Source organism: Notothenia rossii (assembly GCF_949606895.1).
Source record: "Notothenia rossii genome assembly, chromosome: 12".
NCBI classification, from domain to species: domain Eukaryota; kingdom Metazoa; phylum Chordata; class Actinopteri; order Perciformes; family Nototheniidae; genus Notothenia; species Notothenia rossii.
The window spans coordinates 21,122,132-21,136,058 of record NC_136911.1 but is presented as its reverse complement, the minus strand read 5'-3'; the positions used below and the strand labels follow the sequence as shown (position 1 = coordinate 21,136,058).

Below are 13,927 nucleotides of genomic sequence, written 5' to 3'. Positions count from 1 at the left end.
GAGGGGACACATGTTGATGTAGAAGAGACATGAAGAAGAGGGGACACATGTTGATGTAGAAGAGACATGAAGAAGAGGGGACACATGTTGATGTAGAAGAGACATGAAGAAGAGGGGACACATGTTGATGTAGAAGAGACATGAAGAAGAGGGGACACATGTTGATGTAGAAGAGACATGAAGAAGAGGGGACACATGTTGATGAAGAAGAGACATGAAGAAGAGGGGACACATGTTGATGTAGAAGAGACATGAAGAAGAGGGGACACATGTTGATGTAGAAGAGACACGGAGAAGAGGGGACACATGTTGATGTAGAAGAGACATGAGAAGAGGGGACACATGTTGATGTAGAAGAGACATGAAGAAGAGGGGACACATGTTGATGAAGACGAGACATGAAGAAGAGGGGACACATGTTGATGAAGACGAGACATGAAGAAGAGGGGACACATGTTGATGTAGAAGAGACATGAAGAAGAGGGCTTTGTATAATAGGTGACCTTTAAATTGCACTTATGCTATTTTTAGGCGATAGGTCTAAGATATATAAAAATGATGAAACGTCATATCATGGATTATCAAGGATTCTCTCTGAAACAGTATGGAGCTCAAAGGCTTTCTCTCTTGCCGGTTATACCACAAGGTGAGTTCCTTTCTATTTCCTGCTTCTTCACACACATGCTCTCCAGTACAGGTTAGCTCTGAGTGTTAGCGATGCTAATGTAAACACCGACCATATAGAGAACCACAGTGACGCGTCCTAAAACCCGGAAGTAAACTCCTTCCGGTTCCTCCGTCAAAAAGCAATCTCTCCATAGGATTCTTGAAAATAGCTGGAAATCAGGTCTGTGGTTGAAACACATTTAAGAGACGGATCACGTTTTGTTCAGCCGGATAATATCCACGTCTACCCTACTTTTAGAATTTTCGAATCATAAATCTAGTCGCCAGAAGCAAAATGCTAACGTTATGCTATAAAGGAACTACAGCAGGGTCTCTGCTTCAACGTCACGCCAACTTAAGATCCATATTCAAACACACAGATTCTAAATGGAACGAGTTGAAGCGTTTGTTTGAACAGTCTGCAGGAGGCAGGTACTTGCTTTCAAGCAGAACAGAAACTAACTTAGAGGAGTGTTTACGTGTTCGGCGTAATGACGTACAACGGCCTCCACGACTTCTGTAGTCCTATTCAGCCACTTGGTAACAACCATCGTTTTTCAGACACGTCAACTCTTCAGAAATCACCAGTGGGGTCACTGCTGATGGATTTAATGTCGTAGAACAAAACGTGATCCGTCTCTTCAATTTGTGTCAACCACAGACCTGATTTCAGGCTATCTTCAAAAACCCTATGGAGAAATCTCATTGCTTTTTGTCGAATGAACCGGCAGTGGTAAAATTGCTAACTCACTTCCGGGTTTTAGGACGCGTCACTGCGGTTCTCTATTACGTCCAAAACAGTCGGGAATTGTTTCTGATAGCAACGTTTCTGATTGGGCCGTGGGTCCACATTTCCGATATTAAGTCATATCGGACGCAAATCTGGATCAGCTCCGTTGTTCCCCCGTTTTTAGAGATTTGGGTACAGAGGAAAAGAGAGAGGGTTTTATTTTCTGACGCTGCGTGACTTCCCCGACGCACCGGGGACACATCTTTATACAAGACATCAAAACGTGCATTTTGCATGATAGGTCCCCTTTAAATGAAGAATCTTGCAAAATAAAGTGAATTCCCCCCATGGTTTGGCATCATACTTTGCACACGAGGAGATCTCTGTATTCCCCCCACATCTCGGTGTAGGCGGTGACGTCCACAGTCTGCGTCTCAAAAGCTCCCAGAATCCCATTTTGAGGAAGGACCAAGAAAGCGGCTCCTTTCCCATGAGCCAGCAGGCCGCTCACAAACTCTGCCAACACATACAGGAAGTGTGAGTGTGTACTCAATCTTTCATTTTCATTTACAAAAAAGTGTGTGCTCTAAATACCCTCTTGTGCTTTTTCCTCTACTTTCTTGGCTTGAACAGAGTGCAGCGGCTTCTTGACGTATGTGGATCTGCGGGTAAAATGCAGAATGTGTCACATCTGCAGTAAAGTGATGCATTATTCATTATTCTGCAACCTCCTCTTACCTTTTCCCTGACTGGTTATTGGGCTTCGAGGCATGGCAGTTGAAATACTCTGCTTCGATGGTGAAAGGCGCAGGGATGGCAGTTTGATTGGTTATCAGTAACTGCTTGGTAACAGCTCTCTTCAGAATAACATCGTCTCCAAAGTCAAGTGCCAGCGCTGAGGGGCTCTCATCACCTGAGGGAGAGCTGGAAGCAGACAAAATCAGCCATGACCAAACACTCACGATAGCAGTTTTTAAAGAGGTTCTATTGTGCTTTTTGGGGCTTTCCCTTTCCTTTAGTGTGTTGTATTGTTTTGGGTGTCTGCAAAGGCTAGTACCAGACACTTGGCAGGGAGTAGGACACACTGAGTTTCTTGATTTTGGAAGCAACGATACTAAGAACAAGAGGAGAGTTCATCCCTTGGACCTCACAGAGAGCAGCTATCTCCGTCAGCTCCACCTGGACAAAAAGACAAACAATATTAAAATGCTATTATTATTAAAACATATTTTCATACGTCAAACAATTGCATATTAGGTTTCTAAAAGTTGGTATTTATGTAAATTAACTGAGGAAATTATTGCAAGTGACAGATATTTGATCAAAATTCTGCTAATATCCAGCAAGAAAACTATCACTAGGAATTGGGGTAAGCAACGAAAAGCCTTCACTCTCACAGACTCAAGTGTTGATTGACAAAGTGTCTGATATATTGGTGTGTGAGTTACATCTGTGTGAGAGGTAAAGGTGACTTTGATCTCCAAGCTGTCGTTAGGTCCCAGAGTGCCGGAGGACGGCTCGAAAGTGGCTGAACACAGATCAGCCAGTTCACCCTGCAGCTCAGCCTGGGGGGGGGCAATGTGAAAGTCACGTCACCAATGTAATCATTTTTTATGAAGATATCATAATTTCAGCCTTTTTTATCAATCAGACTAAAATTAAGAACCGTTGAGAAATGTTATTGTAAGTTAATAAAAAAGTTAAACAAGGGGAAATTATTTAAAAATACAATTTCAGAGTTCGGGTGAACAACACTCAAATATACGAGAACAAATGAAATATAGATTCAGAAAAAGTGAGAGAAAGCAATCGAGGAAAGTTGTGTTATTTTGGTCCGTAGCCATTATTAACATTTTCAGAGTTGGACCTCATAAATATGTTATTTTAGTATTTTTCTTGGAACATAACTGCCCAAATTATTTACTTTTTTTTTTACCTACAATCACAAATTGTGCAATTATATGTACCCAAACAATTTTGCATATTGAACCAATTATTCCTTGCACACACACATACAGAAAAGGGCTTTTCCACATGATTTAAAGCAACATCAATTGTTCTTACTTCAAATGAAGTCATGATAAAATGTGTTAAAGCCAGCGTACCATCCAGCTGAAGTGAGAGGGCAGCAGCGTCTGGTTGAACAGAGTGACGGTGGCTCTGGCATGCACCCCCATGTAGAGTTCAGAGAGGAGCAGCTCACAGCTGAGCAGACACACCTGAGGCGTCTGAACATCTGCCCGCACTGACAGGTGGCTGCAACAGCACACAGGTGGTGTTACCAACAGTGTGTTACATCTCCATCTGCACCATCTCCAGCTGTATTTGAATATCAGGCATATTGAGGAACAGTGAACTTGATGCTTCCTTACCATCCTGTTCCATTCTCCACCGTTAACTCCAGCTCTGTTTCATATCGCTGGCAGGAAGTGGGACTAAATAGCACATCCACACTGCAAGAGGTCAAAGGGGGAAGCACACCTCTGCAAGGCTCCACTAAAATCTAGGAAAGGGAGATTATACAGGTTTGTACACTTTAACGTTTTTAGACTAAGTGTAAATATGCACATGTTGTTCTTTAACCCAGTGTTCAGTACCTGTGGGTGTTGGTGCTGCCTCTCCTGCAGCCTCCAGCCGGCCTCCAGCTGAGTGAGGTTAGTGAGGATCAGCGAGGTCTGAGTGTGCTCCCCGAGCTTCAGGAGCCCAAAGTCCACACTGGGAACACTCAGGGTCACTAGAGGACCCTATAACACATCAAAGAATGAGCTTCACAGGTGAGGTGTACACAGAGGAAGTCACAGCAACCAACTTTGTGTTTCCTGATAACATTTGTTTTCACCTTAAAAGAGACTTCCACTGCCAAAGTGACGGGCTCGTGGCGGTGCTCTATGTGGCAAACCAGACTGGTAACCACCCTCTCTGGTTTCCCTCCGTTCAAAATCAGGTCAAAATCAAAGCACTCGTTCTCCTCTGGACACAGGGCGGAAAAAACTATCAATAAAGCACCAATAAATCGTCAGAAATGTTTACAACTTCCCGCATCTTATCGAATTGTCCGACACACCTATTGTGCCAGCAGAGGGCTGTACTTCTATTATATGGCTGCTACTGTTCATCCGTTCCCACTGGAAAAAGATGGCGGTTCTGCTGTGGTTCCACATCTAGTTCACACAACACAGAAACAAAATGGCTACATTAAAATCTGACATCTTTAATTAAAAGTTAACATGGGTAAACAAAGTGACTCAAAGGACCTTGAACTGCCTGCATGTGGTCGTGCAAATAAAGATCTCTCCGGGGATCATGACGGCGTACGGCTCCAGCAGGACGTGGTACGGCTCTGTTGACCCCTTGACCTCTATCTCCATGACGATGACATCGCTCACCTTGGAGCCAGTGCGCACAGGCTGGAGGACACTATACACACACAAACACACACACACACACACACACGTCACACACACACACACACACACACACACACACACACACACACACACACACACACACACACACACACACACACACACACACACACACACACACACACACACACACACACACACACACACACACACACACACACACACACACACACACACACACACACACACACACACACACACACACAGAGAGACAGACAGACAGACAGACAGACAGACAGAGACACACACACACACACACACACACACACACACACACAGACACAGAGAGAGACAGACAGACAGACAGACAGACACACACACACACACACACACACACACACACACTCTTTAGATGTTAGAGCAGTGATGCAATCTCTGAGGAATGTGTTATTATTATTACATACGCTTCAAATTAAGTCCACGACATGAACTACAGATGAACACACACACACACACACACACACACACACACACACACACACACACACACACACACACACACACACACACACACACACACACACACACACACACACACACACACACACACACACACACACACACACACACACACACCTGTTTAGTAAACTGACTGTGTGCAGTGACCTTTTGAGGGCGCGTTCACATACTAATATTTACAGTACACACTTCTACCACTGTTTAAAGGATCTTCTTTACCCGTTGTCACTGGACTCTGGTGGCTGCTGGGGAACATCCCTCAGGACTAAGTGACAAACACTGTGGTAATCCTCCAACTTCAGAAAACACAAACATAAAATAAACATCAGTATTTAGTAAGAAATACAGCATTGGATTTATATTTATCCTCTGACTCGGAGTGCTATTTATCTAGCTTGTTTGGGTGTGTGTGGCAGAGTGTTGGATACATATATATAAAGCCTTGTGCGTGTATTAGAACTCCATGGCACTCAGCTTGTTGTGCTAAAAGCGCCAATTAAATAAATCCAGCAGAAAAGAATGACCTAGTTGCATGATGCAGATGCACGTGGGAAACTATTTTCATTTACCAAAATACAATAATATGGCATCGTGAACTTTGTTTCCATTATTAGAGACACGTTGAAGGACGCTGACGCAGACACTCTCACCAAAACAATCTAGATTTGATCAAAATAACCTTCAAGTACAGCCCAGTCTCACGGCATTTCGTGTCATAGTCACGAAATTAATTTAATCTATTGATTCGTGTTCACCATCACGATTTTAAAAGCAATGCATTTCTATTGGGAGCATGTTTCGTGTGCACCACGTCTTTTTGTCCGGTCGGGTCTTGGAATACCAGAAGCTGTGTGGTTCATAAAAACATGTTCTTACTCAATATCTCACCCTAAGCCTAACCGTAACCCTTTTATTTTAAATTGTATAATGCCTGAGTTGTTTTGCCGCCCATGAGGAAAAGAAATGGCTCAGAGCCTCAGAATACTGACATCTGTATTTTTTGTCATATTTATTTCCTTCTAATTTGTTATTATTTGGTGCAGGCACGAAACATGTAGTTACCAATAGAAATACATTGCTTCTAAAATCGTTCTGTGTCAGAATACTGAAATCTGTATTTTTTAAAATCTGTTTTTCCTTCTAATTTGTTATTATTTACATTACTTTTCAAATCGTTCTGTGTGACACGAAAAAAAGGGGGAAAATGGTGTTGGTGAACACGAAATGCCGTGAGACTGTGTTGTCAAGTAAGAGGATAAAGGAAACGTTTTGATATAACTTCTCGATATAAACCCTTTTGTGTGTTCTGCCATGTTTCCTGTGTCGTCTGTACCTCTTTAGGGCAGAAGGTGAACAGAAACTCTTGCTCCTGACAGGGGGGAAGAACGCCAGTTATCGGGGTGACGTGGAAAACACCGTCTGTGGTCGGGTGGAACTGGATGTGTTTGGGCTCTGGAGTTTCCCCCGGGAGCTGAGGGTGCAGGTTGGGCTTCATGGTCTGCCAGTGGAAGGGCAGCTCCAGGTGGCTTCAGACCCAGAGAGAGAAAGAGAAAGTCATTTGATATTTAATGATCCATGAAGGGAAACTTGTGTTCTGTTGCACAGGGTCAGAGCTACAGAGAATCAGACCTTGGTATCTCATGTTGTGTAGTATTGATGTATGAGGGTGTGATGCTTACACGTTGTTCCTAATGATGAGTCTCTTCTCCTGCACAGAGCGAGGGTTACAGGGGCTGAATCGGACTAAGTGCTCTGCGGTGAGGTCGTGCACCTCTCCCACCACCGGGGGCTCCTTCGTCCCAGAAACAGACACAAGCTCCAGAGCAATCAGCTGGCCCTCACCTGGGGGACACACGGGACAGAGACAGAGGGGTCAACATGCTTTACAGAACACTGGACGAACGTGAAATCATAATGTTTGCATTGGAATCGTTTTCTGATGCCTGAAAAGACTCACCTTCAATGGAAATGTCTTTCACCTGACAGTTATCACACACGATGGTGAACATCTGACAGCTCTTCTCAGCAGCGGTGGGGAAAAAAACAACCTGCAAACACACATAGATACATAAAACAGATCTAAAGATTTTAAATCATTTCAACGTGTCCGATTTATTTGAAACATAAACATCTTAGTGAGAACAGCTGATTCAAACTATGGGATTTAATCCAGCTAAATAAGCATTATAGCAGGTTTCTTGTAAATATACCCCTAGAACACGCTCACCTCCACTACAGTGACCTCTCCTGGCTGCAGCACGAAAAGAGACGGGCTGATGGCAAAGGGTGGCTGCTCAGAGAAGTGAGTTCTCGCCAGACACTGTATGAAGAAAAGAAAGAACAGACAACACAAATTTAAAAAACCACACTTTTTATATCACTAAACCTGTTACAAGGTGCTTCAGAGATTATACGTTGTAGGTGTCAAGATGGCGAGTGATGAGAGAAAATATTTTCAAGAAGCTTAAACCCACAGAAAGCAGGAAAAATAAGTATCAAATGAAAACAGATCTGTACCCTCAGGTTGGAGGCTGGCCACTGCTTTTTGGGGACGATGCAGAACGTCCCGGCGCTGACGCCAACATTTTGGCACAGGAACTCCACGAACTTGACTCCTCCGATCAGACAACAACCACACTCCAGAACTCTTGGTACTGCATGATAATACGGGGACATCTTATTATGCATGGCACAGGGTGTCTGCAGGAATCCTGAAGTCACATGTAATTCCTTTCAAGACCTTTTTTAAGACCCTTTCCATACATTTGAAGACCTCATCGCCACTTGGAGTTCTAACCGGTTACCTGGGCGACACACTTTACCTCACATTGACTATATACAGTATTGATTATCCTTCCTCCTTATCTTCCAACCATTTGGACGCAGACTTGCATTTCCCCATAACGATGTTGTTTAACAACCGGCGTAAACGGACCTTCGCGCTATCAAGCAGTGAGAGCGCGATGTCCTGTTCAGATGACGTCAAACCCAACGGGATGCCATAAATAAACTACCCAGAATCACACTATACACCTACGCAGTGATTACATTCAGGCACACTGTAGAATACAACCTCTTTGGACAATTTAGATACTTATTGAAAACAAGCTACGAAATGTAATACCTTGAAAAATGCCCTTTAATACTTTTTAATAGCCTTCATTTTCGCTAAATTGATTTATCAACTTGTAATACTTTTTAAGATCCCGCGGACACCCTGATGGCAGTATAAAGTACACAAACAAAGTAAAGTTGGTAGATGGTTATGAGACCCACATGTGAGTATTGGAGGGGGTCTTCTGGCTATGACGGGCACCACAAGCAGCTGCTCAGCCTGGGTCTCCACCACCAGGAAGTCCTCAAATTCCCCCAGAGAGTTTGGAGCGAAGCGCACTGTGTACTTACAGCTCATCCCCGGGGCAACAACACCCCCCTCACCCGGGAACCTCCCTGCAAGACATACCGGAAAACATACATTCCTTCAGAGTTCAAATCTATATTATAATTCAGAATGTTTGTATCCCGGGGGAAATGTTCTTGTGTGACAGATGCTCAAATTTAGAAATAAATAAAAATGAAAGAAGGTAACTAAAAAAAATAGAAGTAAGATATTTATATTACTACAAAGAAGAATGAGTAATAGAAAGATAAATAAAGATATTTCTAGAAAATAAAAAGTTAAATAAATACAAAATCAAATATTTATAGAAAAATCTGAAATAAAAATAAAAAGTCCAATAAAATGGAGTAAAATCTAATATTCGTATTAACATAAAAAGACAAGATAAAATGAATTGAAGATATGTATATAAACACAAGAAGTTAAAGTAAAAATACACTTTGTACCACAACATATACCATGTAGATTACACTGTATATAATGGTGTATTCTATTAGTTTGAATAGATATGAATGCTAAATTACACAGTTTAATGGATGGAGTAATGCCAGTCTCATACAGTAGGTGGCGCTGATGTTCACAAACAGGAGAGCAACAGCAACACAGGAATGCCAAAAACACCTTTTGCATTCCAGACACTTAATCTGTCAAAACACCCCGGCATTCCTTCTGATACAGTCACCGACATCTGGCACACTTTAATGACTACAAGCAGGGTTTAAAGGGGACCTATCATGCAAAATGCACTTTTGTACTTCTTTTAAACATGAATATGTGTCCCCGGTGTTCCAGGGAACTCACCAAGTGTCAGAAAACACAACCCTCTCTATTTTCCTCCATACCCAAATCTCTTAAAAAGGGGCTGCAACGGATCTGATACAGACTGATCCAGATTTGAACACTTCTATGACGTCACAGAAGTGGCGCTACGGCTATCGGGCCAACTCCACCAATCAGGAGGAGACAGCCACGGACATTGCCGTTGGAAAGCGCTGGAGACGCTGTAGTACATATGCCAGGCCTGTAGATGGTGCTGTTCTCACAGAATCAGCCCATGATACAAAGACAGTGTTACATTGAGCGAAATGAGGAATGGCTAAAATGCATGATCTGTTTGGTATTTTGAAAAATAAAAAGTATAAATATGCCTTATATAGGTATGGTCCTACACTATATTATTCAAATATAACATGATAGGTCCACTTTAAAGAAGCTGTGCGATCCGCTGTGACAAAGGAAAGGCTCACCGAGGCCAACGTTGAAGTAAGGAGTGTTGGGGGGGATGACTCGGACCGTACGGCTGGCAGACGTCAAGTTTTTCAGCTCCAGTGTAGTCTGGAACAAGACGGGGCATGTTACTGTACATCACTCTGCTGACAAAATCTCAGGGTAATTCAATCACAGACACATACCTCGTATACCTGTCCTACAGTGTAGTCGGTGAACACCACCACTGAGGGAGTAGCTAGGAACACAGGATCATCAGTGGAGCTTTAAAAACAAATCACAAAACAGTTCAGTATATATTTTTGTTCAAAGTGAACACAGGAAGTGGTGAGCAGGGTAACAAGCTACCACTGCCTGCGTCAAAACCACAAAGCAAGCATTTTTTGATTTGATTTTCTTCACCTGCCTAAGCAGAAATGGTCTTTTGGGTCGGATCAAAGCTGGAGCTGCACTAATGTTTGTTAAAGGAAACTATTTTCTGAAGTTGTAAGAGGTACTTATCCTGTGTAAAGTCAGTGTATTTACCGAGCAGATGTCGGTCGCCACACCCCGAGTAAAGATGTGACAATATTCTAAATATAGCACACACATTAACATATAGTTCTTTAGAGGGTCTTTTTGAACGTGGTTAAAATTGGGGTCAAAAATAGTTTGAAAATATCTCAAACTAGCCAATTTAAAAATATCCAAGCTATCCTTTTGAGTACAACCTATAATAATAATCATCCTCACTGATCCACATGCACAGTGTGCACAGCGTTAACACTCCGCCACACTTACCACACGCTTCTTGCTGACATGACACACTCGACGTGTTGATTGTGGTGAGCAGTGTTTGTGTCCACACGCAGATCTCTTTTAATGCTCTCACTGCATGATGTGACTTGTTTCCCCTTCAGATGGACTTCTATCTATGTTTGACTCAGGGCTACAGCTGTGGCAAAATGCATCTGAAAATGTTGACTGCTCATTCGCTCAAAATTGTAATAGGCATCTGCAAGAAAATTATTTCTTACCCAACATGGCTTTTCAAAATGTAATATGATTACTTGTTAGACTCTTTTATCCAAAGCAACTTACATACTCAATACTGTGGGCAATCCCCACAGGAGCAATTTGGGGTGAAGCGTCTCAGGGACACAACAACATGCTGACTGCAGTGGGGTTTGAACCTGTGACCCCCTGATCCGAACACCAACGCTCTAAACCATTGCGCCACAGCCTCCAGATGTTCCAGAAACACAGCCTGCTAGATGTATTGTATTATAAATGACATCATACCAGGAGTATCCAGTCACATATTTCTGCTTTGGCACAAAAGATACACTGCTTTTTACACGGTGGTAAAAGATGCTCCCAAGAGATGACCTGACCTAAGCCTATAGTATGTCCACCATAGTAGTTGATCACATGTGACCAACCTTTAACATGCCTTTTTGTATTTCCTGCCCTGCGTTTAATGTGAAATGGTGACGTATACTTAGCCCATTCCAGTTACCTTTGCTCCTCCATCCCTCTCTTCTCACGCTCCTTCTTCCCCACTTTGGTTCTGTGCCGGACGAGGGACGTGCCCCCCTGCTGTGCACTTGGAGGAAGGAAGCGAGGATTGCGTAGGAAATTTTGTCGATCTTTCAGCTTCTGAAGTTTTTCCAGTCCCTCTTCTCGATCCTGTGCACTGGGCTCGTCCTTCCACTTGGGTCTGGGTACGGTCTGTTTGGACTTCTGAAACATATCGTAAACTTGTGTTAAAAAGTCCTCTGATTAATTGAAAGGGTGTAAGTGTGACTCCTCACCTCTTTTGGTTGCCTTCTCGTTGGGGTGACTGAGCTTGATTCAAAAGTCAGGCTGAGATCTGATTCGCCCAGAATGATCTTCTCTGGACTGGGAATTAAAGTGTAACCATCATCCTGAGGCTCCTTGGACACGTGCATGGCGTAGGAGAGGGTGGGTTTGCCAGGATTTGATTTTACTGACAGGAAAAGAACAAATGAGAACGTGGCCAAACATGTTGTTTATTTATGATTTAAGATCCAAAAGAGGCTCATGTACTTGCTGCCGGTGCTTCCACATGTGGTTTTTGTGTAGGTAAGTAGTCCTGGGGGGAAATGAGGTTGTTCATTTCGAGAAGGTCTTTGTCCACGCACCAGGAAAAGGCAGATTGGACTGAAAATAGACATAAGATAAGATAAGTACTTTATTGATCCCAATTTGGGAAATGTTTACGTTGCAGCAGCATAAACATACATATACATATAATTCAAATTGTTACTTGTAATTTTTCGAAACAGCAGTATATTCATTCATGATCATATTCCCATCTCACCTGTGAGGATGCCCTGTTGATCGATAATGTCTCCCATCCTCTCCCTCATCCTCTCGTAGGCCTGCCTCTCTGTGGCTGCAGCCCGAGCTCTGGCCTGGATTATATGACTCTCCAGCATGTCCGCCTCTTTTATACGCCGGCTGTATTCAGAATGAGCCTGTAATAGGAACAAATATATAATACAGATATATATAATTGCTATGGAGTTGTGGGTAAGCTTTGTGTAGTTAGGCTACCTGTTGAAGCTCTTCCACATATCTGTCATGGTAGCTGCTGCGTCCATTCTTTGTCTTGATGAGGTTGGACAAAGTGTCTTTCCCAATGATGTCTTTAGTGTAAAGGTCCTTGAAGGTGCTCGCCAACACGTGAGAAATGTCCTAATGTACCAGAATGAGAAAAAAGTTAATTTGACTTAATGCTTAATGTGAATTTAGTTAGTGTTTAGCAACATTATATTCTTAGTAGCAGGCAGTGCTATTCTCTTGTATGCTACTTTTTACTTTTACTCCACTACATTTTGGAAGCCCATAGTGTACGTTTACTCCACTACATTTATTATAACACTCACAGTTATTAGTTACTTTGTACATAAACAAACAAATGATAAACTGATGTGGTATAAAATGCAGTACTGTGCTACTATCTACACAGTATTTCAAGTATCTAAATTTGACGAACATTGACCAAATAAATACTCTTACATGGATAAAACAATAACCATAATAACAAAATACTTTAAAGATACGATATAGTAATTTTACTTCTGTATTTGATGTTATTCTGAAATGGGCCATTGTGTAGAATAAGTACTTTAACTTTTGGTACTTTAAGTACATTATGATGCTAATGCTTTTGTATTACATAAGTAGAATTTTGAAACAAGGACTTTTACATGTAATGGAGTATTCTAACCACATAGTATTTGTACTTTAACTAAAGTAATGGATCTGAGTACTCTTTACACTACAGGTTGTTTGGTAAACAGCAGGTACCTGTGACTTCCCTGATGCGGGTCTGTGACTGTTCAGAGACGGATCAAACAGAGAGGGTTCTCTGCTCTCTGGTTCCTCCAGCATGGCACAGGAGACGCTCATGTAGCTAACGGTATGCTAATTAGCTAAACAAAAACTTAGTTAGTTAGCGTAAATAAACACAAACACATGAATTAGCATGTAATGTCAACGTTAAAACAGACTTATAGCGTTAGCAAGACGACTTATTTCCCTTCCAAATATAACTTATACACATTTTTTAACTAGGTAAAACTGTGGCTAAAATGTAAATTGACTCGCTCCCTTACGCCGTGTTTATTTACATGTGGTTGCCATAGTGACAGATACATCCGCTGTAGCCCTCCAAGAAGGAAACCACAGAAACATAAAACTAGTGCCCCAAAACCCAAAACACATTATTTGAGAAACCACGTTTAATGTTGTAACAATATGCTAGCTATTTACGCCTATGTGCTTAACATTTTCACTATTTGTTGGTTTGTTTTAGTTTTTTATTTATTCTACAACAGCTGTCAGGTAAATGTAGTAAAGTAAAAAGTAGGCCTACTCCACACTGAATAGTAGGCTATGGCCAAAATACTTTATACTTCAATGCTTCAATATATTTATAAAACAATCACACCTGCATGATACTGCACTGTCATGAGGTGTGGCCTTGTCTCCTTTTCATGAGGGCTTTATTCC

At 42.1% G+C, this 13,927-nt stretch overlaps 1 protein-coding gene across 1 annotated transcript in view; it reads right to left on the bottom strand.

Moving 5' to 3' along the window:
* The window catches only part of dlec1 (DLEC1 cilia and flagella associated protein), a 19,355-nt gene extending 5,835 nt beyond the window's left edge, over positions 1–13,520 (bottom strand). The window contains exons 1-26 of the mRNA XM_079661851.1: positions 13,223–13,520; positions 12,467–12,607; positions 12,231–12,387; positions 11,957–12,070; positions 11,701–11,876; positions 11,406–11,629; positions 10,093–10,171; positions 9,928–10,015; positions 8,557–8,730; positions 7,798–7,934; positions 7,508–7,600; positions 7,238–7,328; positions 6,960–7,122; positions 6,614–6,806; positions 5,500–5,576; positions 4,651–4,813; positions 4,461–4,557; positions 4,236–4,366; positions 3,994–4,140; positions 3,769–3,899; positions 3,502–3,652; positions 2,845–2,961; positions 2,454–2,575; positions 2,135–2,320; positions 1,991–2,058; positions 1,758–1,912 (exon numbers count right to left, since the gene is read on the bottom strand). Of these exons, the coding sequence (XP_079517977.1) occupies positions 1,758–1,912; positions 1,991–2,058; positions 2,135–2,320; positions 2,454–2,575; positions 2,845–2,961; positions 3,502–3,652; positions 3,769–3,899; positions 3,994–4,140; positions 4,236–4,366; positions 4,461–4,557; positions 4,651–4,813; positions 5,500–5,576; positions 6,614–6,806; positions 6,960–7,122; positions 7,238–7,328; positions 7,508–7,600; positions 7,798–7,934; positions 8,557–8,730; positions 9,928–10,015; positions 10,093–10,171; positions 11,406–11,629; positions 11,701–11,876; positions 11,957–12,070; positions 12,231–12,387; positions 12,467–12,607; positions 13,223–13,324 (3,477 nt within the window). The 5' untranslated portion in view covers positions 13,325–13,520. The remainder of the gene's footprint in view (positions 1–1,757; positions 1,913–1,990; positions 2,059–2,134; positions 2,321–2,453; positions 2,576–2,844; positions 2,962–3,501; positions 3,653–3,768; positions 3,900–3,993; positions 4,141–4,235; positions 4,367–4,460; positions 4,558–4,650; positions 4,814–5,499; positions 5,577–6,613; positions 6,807–6,959; positions 7,123–7,237; positions 7,329–7,507; positions 7,601–7,797; positions 7,935–8,556; positions 8,731–9,927; positions 10,016–10,092; positions 10,172–11,405; positions 11,630–11,700; positions 11,877–11,956; positions 12,071–12,230; positions 12,388–12,466; positions 12,608–13,222) is intronic.
* Positions 13,521–13,927: the final 407 nt, after the last annotated feature.